At 43.2% G+C, this 20,046-nt stretch overlaps 1 protein-coding gene across 4 annotated transcripts in view; it reads left to right on the top strand.

Annotated features, from left to right (window-relative positions):
- The window catches only part of LOC139468131 (protein flightless-1 homolog), a 139,209-nt gene that overhangs the window by 87,875 nt on the left and 31,288 nt on the right, over window positions 1–20,046 (top strand). For all 4 annotated transcript variants that reach the window (XM_071249893.1, XM_071249892.1, XM_071249894.1 and 1 more), the window contains 8 exons: window positions 1,004–1,119; window positions 1,836–1,965; window positions 7,453–7,537; window positions 8,362–8,449; window positions 8,724–8,837; window positions 8,983–9,091; window positions 11,243–11,326; window positions 11,515–11,611. In XM_071249893.1, the coding sequence (XP_071105994.1) occupies window positions 1,004–1,119; window positions 1,836–1,965; window positions 7,453–7,537; window positions 8,362–8,449; window positions 8,724–8,837; window positions 8,983–9,091; window positions 11,243–11,326; window positions 11,515–11,611 (823 nt within the window). The remainder of the gene's footprint in view (window positions 1–1,003; window positions 1,120–1,835; window positions 1,966–7,452; window positions 7,538–8,361; window positions 8,450–8,723; window positions 8,838–8,982; window positions 9,092–11,242; window positions 11,327–11,514; window positions 11,612–20,046) is intronic.

The following is a 20,046-nucleotide window of genomic DNA, read 5'->3' as shown; positions in this document are numbered from 1 at the left end:
TAACGAAAATCACCTAACTTCCCCGTTACCTTTATACGAATTACATGATATTTGAAATGAAATAATAATTCGAATTGACAAACAAAGTCATAGTCATCACTTGTTTGTAAACATAACGGTCAGTCGGTTGCGATTCCACACACTCCAAGCATGATTGTGGTCACCCTTCACAGTGGGCAGCTTTGACTTGTAGCAACAATAGTAAAGAGAGCTCAATGAAAAGGGTTTCACTTTGAGGAGCTTGCAATTTCTCAATGGAAGGGAAGCAACTCTGCTGTGATTGTCACTTGCAGAAATATGAATAAGTTTATTGGACGACTGCTGCATCGTTGACAATCAAATCAATTCTTGCTGATTACTGTTGTGTGCACATTTGTGCTGAAATTAATGGTGAAAAGTCAATACCTGTTCTGGTTTCTTAATTTTATAGTTTTTATTAAGAAAACTATGTTGATTGTATAACAAGGTGAGATACAGTGCTGTTGCACTATATATTTTAATGCATATATGTGATAATCAGAGAGGGCCTGCTGTCAACATGGCTGCTTTTAAAACTGCTCCAGTTCCTTTACTTATAGATAAACTTGAACAGTACATTTGACCATAAAGTTAAGATTGTTATGCTTATATCTTGCTCATCCAAACAATTTCCTTGCTGCCACGTTTAACATAGGCAAACTAACCCTCCCCTGACTTGAGACAAGTTGTTGATACTTGTATAAGCTAACCCTCCCCTGACTTGAGACAAGTGGTTGATACTTGTGTAAGCTAACCCTCCCCTGACTTGAGACAAGTGGTTGATACTTGTGTAAGCTAACCCTCCCCTGACTTGAGACAAGTGGTTGATACTTGTGTAAGCTAACCCTCCCCTGACTTGAGACAAGTGGTTGATACTTGTGTAAGCTAACCCTCCCCTGACTTGAGACAAGTGGTTGATACTTGTGTAAGCTAACCCTCCCCTGACTTAAGACAAGTGGTTGATACTTGTGTTTGCTCTGTGCAGTGCCCTGCCGATGTAAGCAGCCTGGACTATCGCCATGTCTTCCTGCTGGACACTGGACTTAAGCTGTTTGTGTGGGTGGGCAAAACTTCCAAAGGTGTGACAAAAACAAAAACCAGGTAATGCCCTATCCAGACTGGGATAAAAACACAATGTTTGTTTACATTTCACTTGCACTTGTAAATACACATCAGGCAAGTACTTAAATGGAGCACTGTTATTCAGGAAATGTGTTCATAAATAAATAGACTTCCATCTATTGCAACGAACCACTTCTCAAACAGTAAAGAATGTAATACCTCGATTCAGCAACACACAGCTGATCATCCCCTCACATCCGAAAAATCCAGGTACTTATCACACTTTTGTCAAAGGAGTGTTTTCAGTTAGAGTTTCGAAGGAGAGCTGTCCCACTGCTGAGATCATTGTATGCTAAAATCAAAATTTAGAATTGGTCTGGACCAACTAAGATCACACTTGACAAAACTGTGTAGAGATACCATAATATGTTACATTTAGGCTACACATATTGCACTAACTGTGGCCATTGTTGGCAATGTTGGAATATCTTCCCAAAACTGTGATCAGCAAAACTGCTTTACCAAATGTGCTGAGCCTATAATGAGCCTGCTGAATTTTCGTTCCCATGTAATAAGAATATGAATATTACACTGAGATTATTCTTTTCTCTCATGCAGACCATATTACAGAGCCACACATTCCTTCCTTGATGGCTAAACATGTCGATTGATGTAACTTTCAGCTCACTGAATAGTGTCTGGGCCTGTTGTTCCTGTTATGTCGATTGTTCTGTGTAATGTGGCTATTTGTGCAGGTTGATATCCGAGAAGATCAACAAAAATGAGCGTAAGAACAAGGCTGAGATCTTCGTCCTGCCCCAGGGTCAGGAGACAGCTGAGTTCTGGAGACTTGTGGGTGGTCCACCTCCCTCTCTAGTGGTGAAGGTGGGTGTGTACACGTACCACCATGGTACTTGGTCCTAATGCCAACATGTGTTGCAGCCTCGCTACACTGATAAGAGTATAAGAGGATAAGGGTAACGTTTTCTGTATTTACTACATACATTTCATGCTAGTACACATTATCAATGTGATCCTTCAGTCACCACTGTCAGCACAGGTACTCCAAGAATGTACCACAGATACAAAGTTTATGCAAATATATCCTCAGCTGACATTCCTTTCACAAATGACTACCTCCAATTCCCAGAGTTAGCTGTAAGGTTAAAAAATTAGGAGTACGGTTTACTCACCTCTTTAGTTAATATTTCCAAAAGAAATCCATTATAATTCAGTGTAAATCCATGTTAGTATTGAGTTTCATCTTGTTGAGAACGGGTGGTTCCTTTTTGCTAAGGAAACCCCTTTTAAATATAGTAAGCCTTTTCACACACAAAAAACATGCACATGAATACATTGATAGCCTACATATCGATTTATAAAAAAATTGGTGGGCTGATCGAACAGTAATAGGAAATGTAAAACATATTGATATTTCCTCAAATACAAGCCAGGTCTCTAATACATGCCAAGTCAATGGCTCCTGTGAAATTAATAGATGGCCTAGCATCTTATAGAGGAAATACGGTAGTTTGATATCGATGTTTTTTTATGACGATATGTTGTTCTAGGCCGTAATCCTGACTGCTTCAGTGATGAGATTACGAGACTACACAAAGACATATCTTTTGCATACAAATGAATTTTTTATGAAACTGTGAAACTGTTAGGGACATGTTTGAAGCAAACAGACTAGGAAAAGGCAGTTTCGATCATCATTGAAACAACCGACAATGAAAGTAAAATATTACATTATATAAATATGTTTGAAGAAACTTTATTCATGACAACATGTTGTTTACAAACCTTTTTGTGTTCGATATTCAATGCCATCTCCGTCAACCACAACCGTAAGGATTTGGCAGGAGGGGATTTGAAAGTCCATCAGAAAACACTTGTCACTTCGAAAGGCCACGAAAACAATGTCCCAACATCACTAAAGTCACAGCTTGTCAAACTTGATGAAAGTTATTACAGAACTCGCACTATTAAGAAAATCATGCACGAACCACTATTTCTGGGGCACAAATGTCTCATTGCTTTCACATGCTGGCTATGGATCCGTAAAATCTTGAAATTGAGAGGTCAAGTCATGCAGATTCCTCGTGTCACATAGCCGGCTCGTCTGCAGCCTGAAAAGCTGCTGTTCAGTCACACTCAGTTCCATTGGTAATCACATTGTACCAGCAGGCTCATTCCCAGTAAATCTACATCTTAATGTTGAACCACATCATAGATCAGGGTTGTCATCCTGCTTCGTGTAGAGTAAGGTAAACAACAACATTGGCAGCCATTGACAGCTGTGAGGTGTAAGTAAGTGTGATGTCAGTCAAATTCTGCCACATCCAAGTTTGGGATGGAGAGGTATTTATTTTGATTTGTTTATTATTTACTGGGGGTAATTGCTAACTAACTAATAAGACTTACACATGTTGAATAAATAGTAGAATGTTAATTCATAGTTTGTTGGAGAAATATATTGTTTTAGCATTTTTAAAACTATTTCAACAACCTGTCTCTCACTGATTTCCAAGAAATGACTTGGTGAGTCATAAAACATTTATCTTTGGAATAAAAGCTTGCGCAACGCCCTTGCCGATCCAGAGATGCCTCACCTGCGCCACTGGTACCTTTTTCGATTACTGACTCTCATAGATCGTCACAATGGAGCGGCATGGTGAAACCACGTCTTTTCAAAAATGTTGCCGCTGCTGTAGCTGCTCTCCTGTACGTGGGGCGGTCGGGTAGCCTAGTGGTTAAAGCCTTTGTTTATAATGCCGAAGACCCGGGTTCGAGTCCCATCATGGGTACAATGTGTGAAGCCCATTGCTGGTGTCCCCCGCCGTGATATTGCTGGAATATTGCTAAAAGCGGCGCAAAACCATACTCACTCTCCTGTACGTCATCGGGATCGTGACTAACTTTCAGATTCTGCTTTTGGAGTTGGAAAACGGTGTTGCCGTGATATCTCAAGAACTAAACACTGGATTATTTTCATATTTGGAATTATGGTGTATATACAGACTCCGCAGACACCAGTCGGTTTTGGTGACCTTGACCTCATTTTCAAGGTCACAGCAGGAAAATCTGCTTTTGGAGTTGGAAAACGGTCTTGCCACGATATCTCAAGAACTAATCCCTGGATTGTCTTCATATTTGGAACTATGGTGTATATACAGACTCCGCAGACACCAGTCGGTTTTGGTGACCTTGACCCCATTTTCAAGGTCACAGCAGGCAAATCTGCTTTTGGAGTTGGAAAATGGTGTTGCCGCGATATCTCAAGAACTAAACACTGGATTGTTTTCATATTTGGAACTATGGTGTATATACAGACTCCGCAGACACCAGTCAGATTTGGTGACCTTGACCCCATTTTCAAGGTCACAGCAGGCAAAGCTGCTTTTGGATTTGGAAAACGGTGTTGCCGCGATATCTCAAGAACTAAACACTGGATTGTCTTCATATTTGGTACTATGGTGTATATACAGGCGGGGGACATTTCGTCACTTTGTGACAAATACTTGTTCAACTTACCCACTGGTTGTCTGGATGAGGTTTTGATTTGCGACGTTCTCCTTAACCCTATCGTTTAAAGCGCCATGCTTTAGGAGTGATGACCTGCAGGTTCACACCTTGGATGAGGCTGAAGGAGCTCAGATGTTCGTTGAAGCTGTTTCTTCAAAGCCTCCTACGAGCTGCTCGGCTAGGTTTCCATCAAAACATGGCTTCTGGTGGACAGCGTCTGTATCAGAACTTGCAGATCTTCATGTTCACGCTCATTTCGCCTGTTTGACCCCATCGTCATAGGCTTCGGGTACCAGCTTCTTTGGATAATCGTTGACTTGTCAGGACAAGGCGTCTCTCATATCACAGTGTTTTTGCTCTGCACCAGCCCTGCCATCCAACAACAACATCCACTGTCTTCTTCGTCGATGCTCCTCTAGCCTGTTTTAGCACCAGCATTCCTCAAAGAGGCTCTTCACGGTGCTCCGGGGTTTTCCACGACGCTCCTGGTGTACCCACGTTTCGCAGAACGCGGGTACACCACTTGCTTGCCTACCACACAGTTCATTGGGGATTGTCTATGTGTGGAGATTGCACCTCATTTCCGGCTACAATGCGGTTTTCTCGGCTACTGTGCAGGGTGATTTACATGTCACATGTCAAGTATGTGGACTGGAAACAACTCTGACCGGAATTACGTCAACTAATCTATGGGGAGCAGTGTCATATATTTCTACAGATTGGTTTGCATGCTTACTTGTACGCATGGTGCAACCACTCAACCAGAAGTCTGTCGTAGTCCATCCATGTGCAGAGGATAGAAACGGTAGACCTCTGCCACCAACACGGCACCACGTTTCATCGCCCCCTTGCTATTAGAACGTTAGGGCTTATACAGCGTTCAAGGGATGTAAAAAAGATCGCCTTACTTCATACGGTAGGATCTTTCAGACTCCAACTTTTTTATATCTTCAGCCTTGGCTACCAGATACAGCGTTGATTTTCTAATTCTTCCCATGACAGTTCCGCCGACCCCTGTTGACTACATACAAAGTATTGTGTTGCCTTCCTTCATCGTCACCTCGATATAAGAACAGGAGCGCTTATACGATGCTCAGGGGATGTAAATGATCACATTATTGTGTGCAGTACAGTGCGATCTTCCAGTACCACAGTTTTCCAGATTTCCACCTCATCTTATGGACATTGCTTCGACTTCCTACTAACTGGTTAAGTCAATGCCTCGGCAGTCGGTTGTGGAGCGGGTTTATTTCGTCTACATAGTGGCTCCCACGGGTGGTTCCTCCACTCAGATGTAGATGTGTTCACCTTGATCTGCCAAAAGATCGTCTCCCCCCCAACTCTATCTGTTTGCCACATCCCAGAACTGCCAGGGGATGTCTTACATCTCACTGGTGCCAGATCCATCATCTATGGCAGTCAGCCCTCAGCGTTCCCAGGGGAGGTTTATCCACATATGCTTTTCCGCCCCCGGCTCTCCTTCCCAGTGTTCTTCAAATGTTCCAGGCCCCTCGACCACTAATTCTGGTCGCACCCTGGTAACCAGCGAGGTACTGGTTTGTTGTCGTCCAAGCCCTTGCCAGAGGCAACCCCCTTGACCTTCCGATGTGGCTCAACCTCCTCTTACAACACACAGCAGATTGCCACGGCTGAACCACGCCTGGTTTTTATGCACACCTGACACTTCTGCCGAATGCCCTAGGAGCTACAAGCTACTCAGCTTGAAAGGCCAAGGCTATTGCTTCAGCCTATTGTCTACATGGGGACTGTATGTCGACAAACGGTGCTCGTTCCAGGCCCTCTGCTCAGACAAACGCCAGAATTCATTGACAGCGTCACCGCAGTGCCTGGTGTTTCTCCTTTATTTGCACAGCACTCGTTGGTTGAAGGGCTCTACCATCTAGTTTTTGGCTCCCCTCCTTATTCTATTTCTGTCACCTATTCGGGTTTTACCTTTTGCATCAACTCTTGTTTCCTGAAGACAGGAATGGTCATAGATGTTCGGGTCATCATTTGTATGCATGTGGATACAATACTGTGTTTTGAAATTTGATGTAGTCCCATTATAGAGTAGATACCTCTTATTTATACATTTGAGACCTCACACTAAATCGCTCGGTACCAAATTTAAATAAGAGGTATCTACTCTACAGTGGGACTACATCAAATTTCAAAACACAGTAGGTTTATCTCCTAATTGTAGGGATCTGTTTTATAGAGATACATATCTGGGAAGTGGAGGTCTTCTGCACCATGGACAGCAGGCTCAAATGTGGCAATCAGTCATCATGGTCACATTCAGTTGCAGTTGAGCTTGCAGATGAAATCCATTTCAAATAGTTTTCCTAGAAACTCTAACTCTGTAACATTGTATAGGTGGTCGGTAATTTGATTGGCTGTTTGTCCAATGATTAGGTAGAGTCTGGCTGTTGTGTATCTGCTGTAGTGACTGACATGTACCAAACTGAAGCCTATTACCCTAAAACATTTTGAGATAGTATAGTCTGTGGTTCACACAGATGTGTGAGTCTTTTTCAATAAGATTGTTGATAAAAAATATATGTGCAAAGCAAGTCACCAAATGTAGGTGCAGTGAAAGAGGTGTATTTTGGCACATAGTTATCACCAAGTGACCGAACATTCAGTGGTATTATTTTCAGATTGCATCCTCATTTCTTTAGAAAATGTCATGTTCTCTTCTTTTCTTGCCAGTTTATTTGTATAAAGCTTTGTTGTATATCACTTTACACCTGAGGAACATTCTTGTAGTATCTGTGCCATCAATGACCCCATCAGCTAATAAGCACTCTAGATACCTGTAATAATATTTTCAAATTGTTTCAGGAAAGTGAACAGTCTGGTTTTGGCTTGATAGAACCGCGTTTATACAGGGTAGAACTTGGGAAAGGCTACCTCAACTTGCCTCAAGGTAAGTGTGAGAGCCTTTGTCAGACAGAGGGGCATTCCTTGCATGGTATTGGTTCAAAGACACTATCACTATCTTTAGTCTCAAACCCCTGCAAGCTTATGTGGAGATGCAAGGATAAGTCATAAGTCGATGAAGTGTGTAAGAAGACAAGTGGGTGGACACTCTGTATTCTACTGCCAGCATCTTCTGGAATGGTCAGGGTATAAGAAGACAAGTGGGTTGACACTCTGTATTCTACTGCCAGCATCTTCTGGAATGGTCAGGGTATAAGAAGACAAGTGGGTTGACACTCTGTGTTCTACTGCCAGCATCTTCTGGAATGGTCAGGGTATAAGAAGACAAGTGGGTTGACACTCTGTATTCTACTGCCAGCATCTTCTGGAATGGTCAGGGTATAAGAAGACAAGTGGGTTGACACTCTGTGTTCTACTGCCAGCATCTTCTGGAATGGTCAGGGTATAAGAAGACAAGTGGGTTGACACTCTGTATTCTACTGCCAGCATCTTCTGGAATGGTCAGGGTATTAGAAGACAAGTGGGTTGACACTCTGTATTCCACTGCCAGCATCTTCTGGAATGGTCAGGGTATAAGAAGACAAGTGGGTTGACACTCTGTATTCCACTGCCAGCATCTTCCGAAATAGGTTAGGGTATAAGAAGACAAGTGGGTTGACACTCTGTATTCCACTGCCAGCATCTTCTGGAATAGGTAAGGGTATGCTCAGTTTTCATGTTGATAATACTATGTGTATATGAATGTCCCCACCTAAGTTATACCTGGAGATGTTCATTTACTCAAGACCATTGTTTTTATGCCTGTTGCAGTTGAGATTCCCAAGGCAAAGTTGGTGCAGAGATTACTAGACACAAAATGTGTGTATATCCTCGACTGCAACTCCGATGTGTTTGTCTGGTAGGTATTCAACACAGAGAAAAGGACTCAGCTTTCATTATTAATGCAGCCAAATTTTCTTTTATCCGATCAATTGTGTGAAAAATAGAATTTGGTATATTTACTTTTTGAGTATTTTACCGATAGTGAGGAAGACATTGTGTCATCATGCAGATTCCAAGTAGAGTTAATACACCCTTCCTTTGTGTCCTCCACAACAGGGTTGTGCAGCATATATTCACTATTACACCCCAATTGGATCATTTGAAGAAGAATATTTTCTGATTCATTTCAGGATAGGCAAGAAATCCACCAGACTGATTCGAGCAGCAGCACTGAAGCTTTCTCAGGAACTCTATTCAATGATGGAAAGGCCAAAGTATGCCAGTGTTTCTCGCTGTTTGGAAGGGTGAGTATAAGAGGTCATTTAGTGCATTAATCTTGAGTCTGACATTAAACCCCATTTCACCATACCTTTGTTTTTTGACATTATCATGCTGGTCTCTCTCATACTAATGGTTGGCTATGTAAATGTTGATGTTGCTTTGTTTCAGTGGAGAGCAGCAGATCTTCAAGACTAAGTTCGTAGGCTGGGATGATGTGCTACCTGTTGACTATACCCGAACTGCAGAGTCTGTCATTCGCAGAGGAGCTGATCTTAAGGTCGGTTCCCTCTGCAATTGTATATGATTAATGTGCAGTATGGTATATGCTATGTAATTGTTAAATACATGGTCCTGGGAGTGTACAATGGCATTTCCTACCGTATATGACGGCGTATAAGCTGAATTTTGAGGACCAGAATAAAAGTTTTTGTAGAAAGGGGTCGGCTTATCGACGGGATACACTTTCATGATAGTATTTTTCAGATCGTGATCTGTCAGAAACATCGCCGGAATGACGGTCCGATAGATCACAACTTCCCGAAAGTTTGGAAGTTGCCACGACTAGAGCCATTATTGTTATAAATTATCAATAAAGTTATTTTTATACACCAATGTTGTCATTATTAAAAAAATGTTATGCATGTTACTACTTCCGATAATAAGTTTTCAATTGAATGTTCAAAGTTTATCGTTCTTCGTAAACTCCACAATCTTTACATGTAACAATATATGTAATTCACAGCTATAATATATAATCCCCAGATGAAATCGCCAATAGCTATTACGTACGTTTTGCAAAGTTCATAAATTGATAGTGAACAAGTTTCTACCTTTATTGAAAGAGGCAAATAAACAACTGTATCGGCGAGTTATTCCGTTCGCCAATTGCAAAAACATGTGATCAGCTGTTACCTGTGAGGTCACAAACGGTGACTACTGTGATTGCTTCCTGTTGTTTAAAAAGCAACACGGTACACAAGGAAATGAGCATTGATAATAACGGGCCGATTGGTATTGTCATGTTGTTTACACAAACATTTTCAAGTTGTGGGTGCTTAGCGATCGTGTTGGGAGTAGTGGCTTAATTCCTTTGTTTTCGAGAGATTAGTTTAATAAACTGGAGAAGCCTGTGAGTAAGTGATGGTCATTCAATGTGTTCATAGTATGATAGTTTATTTAATTCAATTGGATTAACATACAATAGTGGTGTAAAGGGGTTATAAAAGTTGGTATATTTTTACTGACTGACATTCTCATCATGAGTTTGAAACGAAAACGCCATGCTTACGATGCTGAATTCAAACTGCGAGTCTTCGCTCTAGCTGATATATTTTCTCACGGGTTCATAATTCTATATACACCGATTCACAAAATGGCGCTTGTTGTTGATGGCAACATATAACGACCATTATGAGATTAAAAAAACCCACGAGAAACAGCTTCCCACATTATGAAAGTGGATGACTGTTTTGTTAAATCTTTATTAGAAATAATAATGACTTTTTCAATATAATTAAAACGTTTTTCATCTTATATTTTTGAATATCTGTGATTACCGGCACATGTCTTGCAGTCCGACTTCGCAGTGTTTTTTGCCTTCAATTCCTGGTTTGGCTTATCTGCGGGTCATATCATTTTCTCTCGTATTTCAATGGTCAAGTTAGCACCTCGGCTTATCTACGGGGTCGGCTTATCCGCGGTCATATACGGTAAATGACTGTAATAGAGAAACTTGGCATTTTCAGTATAAGGCTGGTCAGAAACATCTGGGCATAGGAAGTTAGATGTTACATGCTTGTTCCCACCAATGTTGACATCGCAATTTGTTTTAAAGGTTCCATTTTGATTTTCAATATGGCCATCATTTTGTGAAACCTGCTTCTAGCCATAATTAAACTGCAATTAGTTTTCTAAAGGTAGTGAAAATTGGTATGTGTGTTGTTAGTAGAGGGGCTCTAAATATGTTTTGTCTTTGCATATATTTAATACTTTTTCTTTGATGTGACATTGACAATATTATTTTATTCTCACAATGCTATTCTTCACTGGATGTAAACATAATGTCCTCAAAAACCACTAGGCCGCTGAAGCTGACTGATGTCATGACCATGTCATACAGTGAGTTGGGACAGTGGGGTAGCCTAGTAGTTAAAGTGTCAAACAGAAGACCCGAGTTTGGTTCCCCATGTGGATACAATCTGTGAAGCCCATATCTAAAGTCCCTGCCAAATATTACTGCAATATTGCAAGAAGTGGCCTAAAATCATACTCACTCACTCATACAAGGATTAACCTATTTACTGCACACGTTTAACAAGGAGTTGATAGACAATTACCACAAAGTTTGTCACAGATATTTAGCACAGCTAGAGTTAACAGTTAAAACAGGGTTAACAGAGAGTGATTGAGCAATGTGTTTGTTGTCCAGGTGATCATGGAGCGTGACAAGATGAAGACGGATCTGTCAGCGCTCTTCATGCCCAGGCAGCCAGGCATGTCTGCTGATGAAGCTGTGAGTTGTAACAAGCTGTTTATAAAAAGTGTAGTTTGCTTCATCATTATAAATGCATCTATTGTGATTTGTAGTCATTATTGGATGGTGACACTGCGTAATCAGTTCCACAAAACTTTATTATCCAGCATTAACCATCATGTCAAGATGTATCCAGTAGACTGACCCAAGTTATTTGCACCCTCTAGGAGACGCTGGCTTCCGAGTGGAATGAGGATCTGGATGGCATGGAGTCTTTTGTGTTGGAAGGCAAGAAGTTTGTGCGTCTCCCAGAGGAGGAACTAGGTGGGTGACATTTGATGGTCAAAGCGTTGTGCAGATATGGAAGCAGTGCTTTCTATCTTGATTCTTATATAGATAACTGGGGGCACAAGTGATCCAGTCATCTAGGGCATTGCAATTTGCTATGCTGAAGTGCGTCCCTTACTGGCATCTACTAAACCTATGATCATGGACTTGAATCCCATTTTACCCTGATTATGTTTCTAGTTGATTTGGTGAGCACCGTACCAATGCCCGTAATAAATGTCTAAGGCCTGCATCACTCCCATATCAAGCTGATGTAAATGAAATACTTTCAAAGCAATGTTAAACACAACTCACTAACTCACATTTACAGTTTGTCATAATACTAGAAGTGCTTCAGTTGTCGCATGTAAGAACGTAATGAATGATCAATTTTTTACTTTTCCTGCATTACTCCTTAATGCATATCACTGCTTGTTCTTGACAGAGAAAAGAGCTGTGTGAAGGTCTTTGCTTGAAGAAGTTGTTCCAACTAGCTGAGAGGCCAACCCTATCAGGCAGCTCCCACGTGACCAAAGGAAGTGACGTCACGGATCCTCACATTACTCTTTTCGCTTGCTGAGAGAAGACCTGTTTTTGATCTGTAGCATAAACTTGTCCAAACCATTACGTGTTTTATGTTCATTGTGCTTGTGTTGTGCTCACGGTTTGTATGTTGTGAAACATTGTATGTTTTAACATGTGCATAACTTTTGTACACCTGCTGGCATTTTCTTAAGAAAGAAAACAATGGTAAACCCAGGTGTCTTGTTGTTTCAAGTAGCCATCTTGAATATTTTATGTGGTCCGATTTTAACTGGCTTGCGTTCTATATTCTTCTTGCTTTGTACCCCACCATTGGCGTACCCTCGCAAGTATTTTGTCTTCGTTTTGTATATTGTCTTGCATTTGTCATAATAATTATTTTATAAACCCACGCAGTGGGATAAACAAATTATATCATACATAATCAAGAGGGGACGCATTGTGATTTTACACTGCTTCATTGCAGATATCATGCCATCATGCTCAAAGTGCCGGCGTAATATGTCAGCGTGGGAAACGGAGAACGCAACAGGCCAGGAAAACCCCCTGTGCCTTAATTCTACATCTAAATGTCCCCAGGGTCATAGATGTACCGACTGTCTCCGCTTTCCCCCACAGCTTTCAAAAGGAAATGGAGAACGCAACAGGCCAGGAAAACACCGGCGCCAGATGTCTGACTTATCCGAGGCCCCATGGTCTCAGTCTCTAACCAGAGCTCCCTGACGACCACTACTGCGTCTATCTTAATGGCACCTATCCAGTCCACCTGACAGACGCATGGCGCCCAACAGGCACCCCGCCTACGGCCCAGACACCTATGATGGACGCCCCTCTCCTCCAGTACATCCAGTACTTGCGAGCCATGCAACAGACGCCGACACCTATTGCCCCAGTGCCTATACAGACGCCTCTACAAGCACTGTCCACAGCGCCTCTGCAGACGCCTCTACTAGCGCCTATACAGAGAGCACCTATTTTTAAACAGCACCGATACAGACGCCAGCACCTTGTCGGATGCCTATACAGACGCCAGTGCCTCGTCGGACGCCTTTACAAAAGCACCATCTACAGCGTCCATAAAGGCGTCTATCCTAGGGTCTCTGGTTGCGCCTCTCCTTGAGCTTCTCCTAAGTGCGCCTCTACAGACGCACACCGGGACAACCGCGCAGACAGACGATTAGCCATTCCATGATATCCTTGTGGCTACGTGCTCTCATTCTACAGGCCTATGAGATCTTCGGATCCCCAGGGCCAACTACCTACGGAGACCAGAGTGGTCGCTGGACACTTGATTGGCGTCCATACAACGGCGCTCCAACACTTCCCAAGATCCTGGAAGTGCCTAACCTCGCGGTGACGGTTCTGTGGAAATCTCCCGCCAATTCTCCTCGTCTATCAACTTTAGTTGAACGTTTCCTCGGAGAAAGCGAACGTACCCTCAAAGATTTCCCTACCTACGGCGTCTGGTAGATATTTTCTGCACCACAGTTGACTATCACAACCCCATGACCGATTCGGTATTCAACAGAATCGTCATATGCCGTTTACCCAACTGGGTCATCGTTCACAACACGGGACCAATCGTCACTCTTTATTATGGGGATCAACTTGCCCCTACACCGGCAACATCACAGTTCCTACTCAGAACTCGGACACACCACTGGTCTGTCAACCACAGGGTTCACAGGGGATTGGCCATGTGTGGAGCTTGAACTAGTCCACACAGCATACGGGGTTACAGTTTACTGCGCAGGATGACATACATGTCACGTGTCAAGAACTACGACTTTAAACATCGTCGACCGTAATCAGGTCAACTGACCTTATGGGATCCGTGCAGTGTATTTGTACAGACTGGCTTGCATGATCGCTCATGCGTAACACTGCAACCACTCGACCAGACGCACGCCGCTGTACATCAATGACTCAATCCCAAGTCTCAGCCTTCGCCCGAGACGAGACAGCTCTCAAGACCCTGGCTTGGGTATCACAGCCAACCTTCGCTAAGGCGTCCCAGTCTGGCTCATACCAGCAGCGACGCAACACCCAACAGCACCAGTGGCGCGGCACCACCTCAAGGCAAGGCAGAGGAAAAGGCAAGGCATCAGGCGCATAACAGTCCCACCGCGGCCACTCCAAGGGCGGTAACGCCGACGGCAGTGACTTCAAGTGAATAGCCAGACAGGCACGACTGTGACTTCCACTCCCAGCCCTCCAATTGTCGACACTCCAGTACGTGGGAGAGTGGGTCGTTTCTTGCAAAATTGTGAGATCCTGGGGGACCCATATGTCACCAACATCATCAGACACGGGTAAAAGCTGGCGCTTATAGACGACCCACCGCTACCTACACCCCGACTCAACAGCAGCTACCAAGCCAGTTTAAGCCAGTACATCTCAGCAGCTGCTGGCCAAGAAAGCGATAGAGGTTATACACGCCCCAGCCATTACTGGGCTTCTTTTCACCTGTCTCCCTTGTCCCCAAGAAGGACTCAAACATAGGATGATCCACAACCTCGCCACTTTCAACAAACGCTACCTTGCGGGTCCACCTTATTTCAGGATAACCATCTGCGATCCTGGATGCAGGCACAGGATGTATTCATCAGCCTGGATATGGAGGACGCCTATCGACATGCACCTGACTCCAGCTCTCCACCTACCTCGCACTCTGCACCAAAGGCAAGTCCTCCTGGGCCTCCTAACCTCAGCACAGGACTTGACCTACAGAGGAAGGTTCCAACTGCGCCCAGTTCAGATGTTCCATCATCCTCCCGGATCATCTCAAGCAGCATCTCCGGTGGTGGACGGTGGAACAAGCTGGCGCTTATAGACGACCCGCCGCTACATGGGTACAAGCTGGCACTTATAGACGACCCGCCGCTCACGTCGTTGCCCATAGCCACCTACCCCCCTACTCAACAAACGCTACCTGGAGCGTCCACCTTATTCAGGATGACCACCTCAGGCTGCTGTGCTCCCAGGACCAGGCAAAGGATGTATTCATCAGCCTAGATATCGAGGATGCCTATCGACATGTCCCTATACATCCCGACGACCGGGTCCATTACCAATGGGCGGTTCCCCCATTTGGATTTTCTTCGGCACAGTGGCTACTCACACAGCTTACCACCATCACCGGGACATTCAGTTCGAGGCATACATAGACGACTGTCTCCTGAATCATTGGGACACCGTCACTCTACTTCGCCACAGGGACTTCACCTCCTGGCTCCTGTACCTGGGTGGAAGATCAACCTCAGGAAGTCAGAGTTGACACCCTCAAATCGCCTTCAGTTCATCGGGGGCCTCTTCCAGACGGACCTCTATCTCTTCTCTGTACCCAGAGACCGGTGGGAGCGCAGCAGGCGCACCTGATTCACCTGATTTCAGCTCTCCACCTACCACGCACTCTGCGCCAATGGCAAGTCCTCCTGGGCCTCCTAACCTCAGCACAGGACTTGACACAGAACCTCGATCTGACTTTTGTCACGCCCTGGTGGCCAGCGAGGGCTTGGTTTGTTGACTGCAGAGAGCTGTCTGACGCCAACACACTGCCACTTCCAGATTGGCCAAATCTGCTGATCCACCCACACAGCAGACAGCCACACCCAGGACCAGACAAGCTATGTCTTCACATCTGATCCATTTACAGGGAGCACTAAACGCCAAAGGCTGCTCGGCCAGAGCAACTTGGGCCATCACGATGGCACGTCGCCCAACCAGCAGGAGCCTCTATGATGACTAGTGGCAATCCTTCGAGAACTTTTGAAGGGGTAAGCAACAAGACCCCACATCTGCATCGCCTCAATTCCTGGCTGAGTTCATGCCCCATCTGCAAAACAAGCGTAAGCTCAAGGGCAGTACCATCATGACCTACCTTGTGGCACTCAACTCCGTCCTGGCAATTGCGGAAGATCGGCCATGACGTAAATCCCGGAACTACAGGCCCTGCTCCGCTTTGAGCATGGAGCACACGGAGCTGTGCATCTTGGACTGTGCTGGGACTGCTTCGCCAAGAATTAATTCCCATGAGAGCCAGATAGATCCTTCCTCATCCCTCCCCTAGCTTCGATTGTGGGCACATATTGTGATTGTTCCGTCTATATCTGGTTAGAGCGCTCCATTGCTATATCCGGCGATCCAAGGAATGCCATAGACAACGACGCCTTTTCATTCCGGTATAATGCTGCCACCTCGCAAGCGGAAGGTAGCCGCAACACGATCGCCCTCTGGCTACGGGCCTTCATTCTCCAGGTCTGCGAGGGCGCGGGATTGGACCCCCAGGCTCCCAACAACCCACATGAGACTCAGGCGATCGCCTCCACCATTGCGCTACACAGCAACTGAGCTCTACTTGCCATCATGGAGAGGTGTTCTGGCGATTAAACACATTCATCGCCAGTCACCATATGCAAGATGTTGTATTGGAGGATGTGCTAGGCACGCACAACTTGGTCTGTTAGTATTGCCCAACAGGCTCCTCTACTACACGTCACTGACCTCGCCTCCAAGTCCAGAGCCGGCCTTTCGACCTCCCCTGGCGTAAGCCTTGGTCTAGAAGGTTCATGCCCCACTTGCATATTGTTCGGTACTCCAGTCTCGACCTAACAGAGAGTTATTGTCAGGCTGGGTAGTACCAGGACACAACGCATACCTGACTCTTCCCTTCCATGTAAAGGTCATCCAGGCCGACCACAGCCGAAGACGGGCTAAGGGAAACGGAGTTTCTCATACATGGAGTGGTCACCCGAAGCCGACCACACAGCCAAGGATTTGCTAGGGAACAGAGTCTGGAAATAAAAGATGAAAGTCCACATCTGAAGGTATGCCCGCCTCCGGTTCCGTCTGATAAAGATGCATTAAGGAGTAATGCAGGATAAGTAAAAAATCTAGTAAAATCCTAGATATTTTTCATATTTGTATACTTATCCTGCATTACTGCGTCTGAAGGGACCCACCCATCACAGATCTACCTCCCCATGATGCCTTCCGATGTCCGAACTCCAAAGTAATGTGAGGATCCATGACGTCACTTCCTTTGGTCACTAGGCAGCTGCGTGATAGGGTTGGCCTCTCAGCTAGTTGGAACAACTTCTTCAAGCAAAGACCTTCACACAGCTCTTTTCTCTGTCAAGAACAAGCAGTAATATGCATTAAGGAGTAATGCAGGATAAGTATACAAATATAAAAAATATCTAGCATTTTACTTGTTTCCCACCCAAACAAATGTATGCAGGGGCTCCTGTCCTCTTCACTGATAGTTATTCATAATCAGATGTGTAAGTAATAGTATTTTGCTATCCATACTTTTTATACCCCCGACAAAATGTCCGAAAACTTTGTCTGCGCAATTTCTTTTAAACTATTCAGGGGATTCATCTCAAACTTAGAAAATATAATCTGTGTCATATGGAGGGGTGCAAGTCAAAAGAAAAAAATTGTTTTGATTAATTTTCCCTTTTTTTATGAATTTTTCAAACCCTAACGTCCGTCTGAAAACTTTGTCTGCGCGATTTCTCTTAAACTATTCCGTGGATTCATCTCAAACGAAGTACATATAATCTGTGTCATATGGAGGGGTGCAGTCAAAAGAAAAAAATTGTTTTTATTAATTTTCCATTTTTTATGAATTTTTCAAACCCTAACGTCCGTCTGAAAACTTTGTCTGCGCGATTTCTCTTAAACTATTCCGTGGATTCATCTCAAATGAAGTACATATAATCTGTGTCATATGGAGGGGTGCAGTCAAAAGAAAAAAATTGTTTTTATTAATTTTCCATTTTTTATGAATTTTTCAAACCCTAACCAGGGTTTCCCCTGACGCAGGATTCTTGCGTATATGACTCTCAATTAAGGAAAAATACATCCAGAAATAAATATCTATGTTGTTGTTTACCAGCTTTGGATTGAAAATATTACAACTACTCACCTGAACTTAATTTATAAACATTTTCCGAAGACAATATATGCAAACGTCTTAAAATTTACGTCTAGTTTTTAATTAATCGTCGTTTTTAGAAGTAACATAAGTCTGTGCGTATTATACACAAGAGATATTTTTTTCAGGATTTAATTGCCCATAATTAGGGGTGCGTATTATACATGAGTGTGTATCATACACGAATAAATATGGTATATACGAAATGTAAAGCTTTGGGCGTGTTTGTTGTTGCTAATAAACTGTATTCAACCAGAAAATATTACAAAAATATTTATTCATCCTGTATTAGTGTCACTGTAAATTGTTTCATGAGCTGTGAAGTAATTAAAGATTACTAACCAAAACAAAAAAAAACCCAACAAACTTTGTTTTTCATTCATATATCCTTTCATTTTTCTGTGGTACAATCAGCTGAGAACATTAATTAGCACTTGTTAACTTAAACTAAAGACATATAATATTTAAAAGATACTTAACTTTAAGTGTAACATTAACAGTGAGCACTTTTATTTTCATTAATCGTACAATAAAACATTTGACTCTGAACAAATATTTTTGATTCCCCAAAATTCATAGGCTGAGTCAAGGTGACTCTCAGATATTGGAGTCTAGGGGGAACCCTGCCTAACCCTATCCTAGCTATTTAATTTGTAACTACTGACACACTAGGCGGGTAGGGGGTATTAGTGAGCCACGCTCACTTTTGCACTTGTTGCAAACGTGTAAGATGGGAAAACGTCACTTCTTTCCTGTGAGTACTTGTGGCAACATCAAGTTGACATAGCACATTACATTTGGTAGTTGTCATGCTATAATTAGATCTTCAGTGTAACAAAGATTAGGGTTATTATATTTGTGAACCAGGATAGCGAAAACCTCAAACAGATCCTACGCCACATTTTATGCATGTGTACAACACAATTCAATTTCACACATAAGTAACGACAACTCAACTTCTGGTGTTTTAGTACAATATATACTCTTCAATAAAAAGAAACTTGACATAGATGTAAAACCCCTTTTTGCCAAATAATTACATTAAATGAGAACCAAATAAGTCAAACAGAAAGATGATGTGTCTATAATTCGCGAAAACACATGCAAAGCACATAAACATAGCGTTTGGGGATCAATTTTACAGCTTCATCCAAACGCAACCGCCTGTAAAAAACGTCAAGTCCAGTCCACTCATCATGCACAGACCTGTCAACCCGCACCTTTTGTGGGAGACTCCTGCAATTTGATGAAATCTCCCAGTCTCCCGCATGAGAGGCTATTTCTACCGCAAAACATCATTTTTTATTATTTTAAACACTTCATAGTCCCAAAAACAAAAAAACAGGAAATTTACGATTACTCAATCCTATGAGTAACTTTTCCAATTAAATCTGTAAGCATACATGCATGTGATACCTCCGGATCTGTCCGGGAAGCTCCCGGATTAGCCACCCTTATCACGGTCGTGTTGAGCCTTTGTCATGTAATCAACTGTTAATGATATCCATTTGGTGAACGATTTAACAATGTAAACTGTAAAGAAAACTGGGATAGTCCTAACAGATGCCTGAAGCATGTGAAGGGCTGAACTTGAAATGAATAATCAGCCGAGTATTTATCATTTCCTGAGATGAACCTTGTTCTCTTAATGTTCTTAACGTGTTTATTCCTCCATAATTTAAGAACGTAGATACATATGGCTGGCCCAGTTATACATATCTTTTTACTTACCCTGCACTACTCCTTAATGCATTTACTGCTTACCTTGCGACAAAAAAACTGGGACAGCTTACCAGCGATGTTCCTGGGTGAAGATAAATAAACAGTTCCTGAATCCCATTTTCACACTACGCCATCACCGTCCCTGTGACCTCACGTGACATCACGTGACATCACGCGACCCAGGTCACCTCTTCACATCACTTCCTTTCGCGCTACAGCTCAGACC

This window comes from Haliotis cracherodii, unplaced genomic scaffold (genome assembly GCF_022045235.1).
Source record: "Haliotis cracherodii isolate W230 unplaced genomic scaffold, xgHalCrac1.p SCAF_2, whole genome shotgun sequence".
NCBI lineage: Eukaryota > Metazoa > Mollusca > Gastropoda > Lepetellida > Haliotidae > Haliotis > Haliotis cracherodii.
Note: the sequence above shows the minus strand (reverse complement) of the source record. Positions and strands in the feature narration are given on the sequence as shown.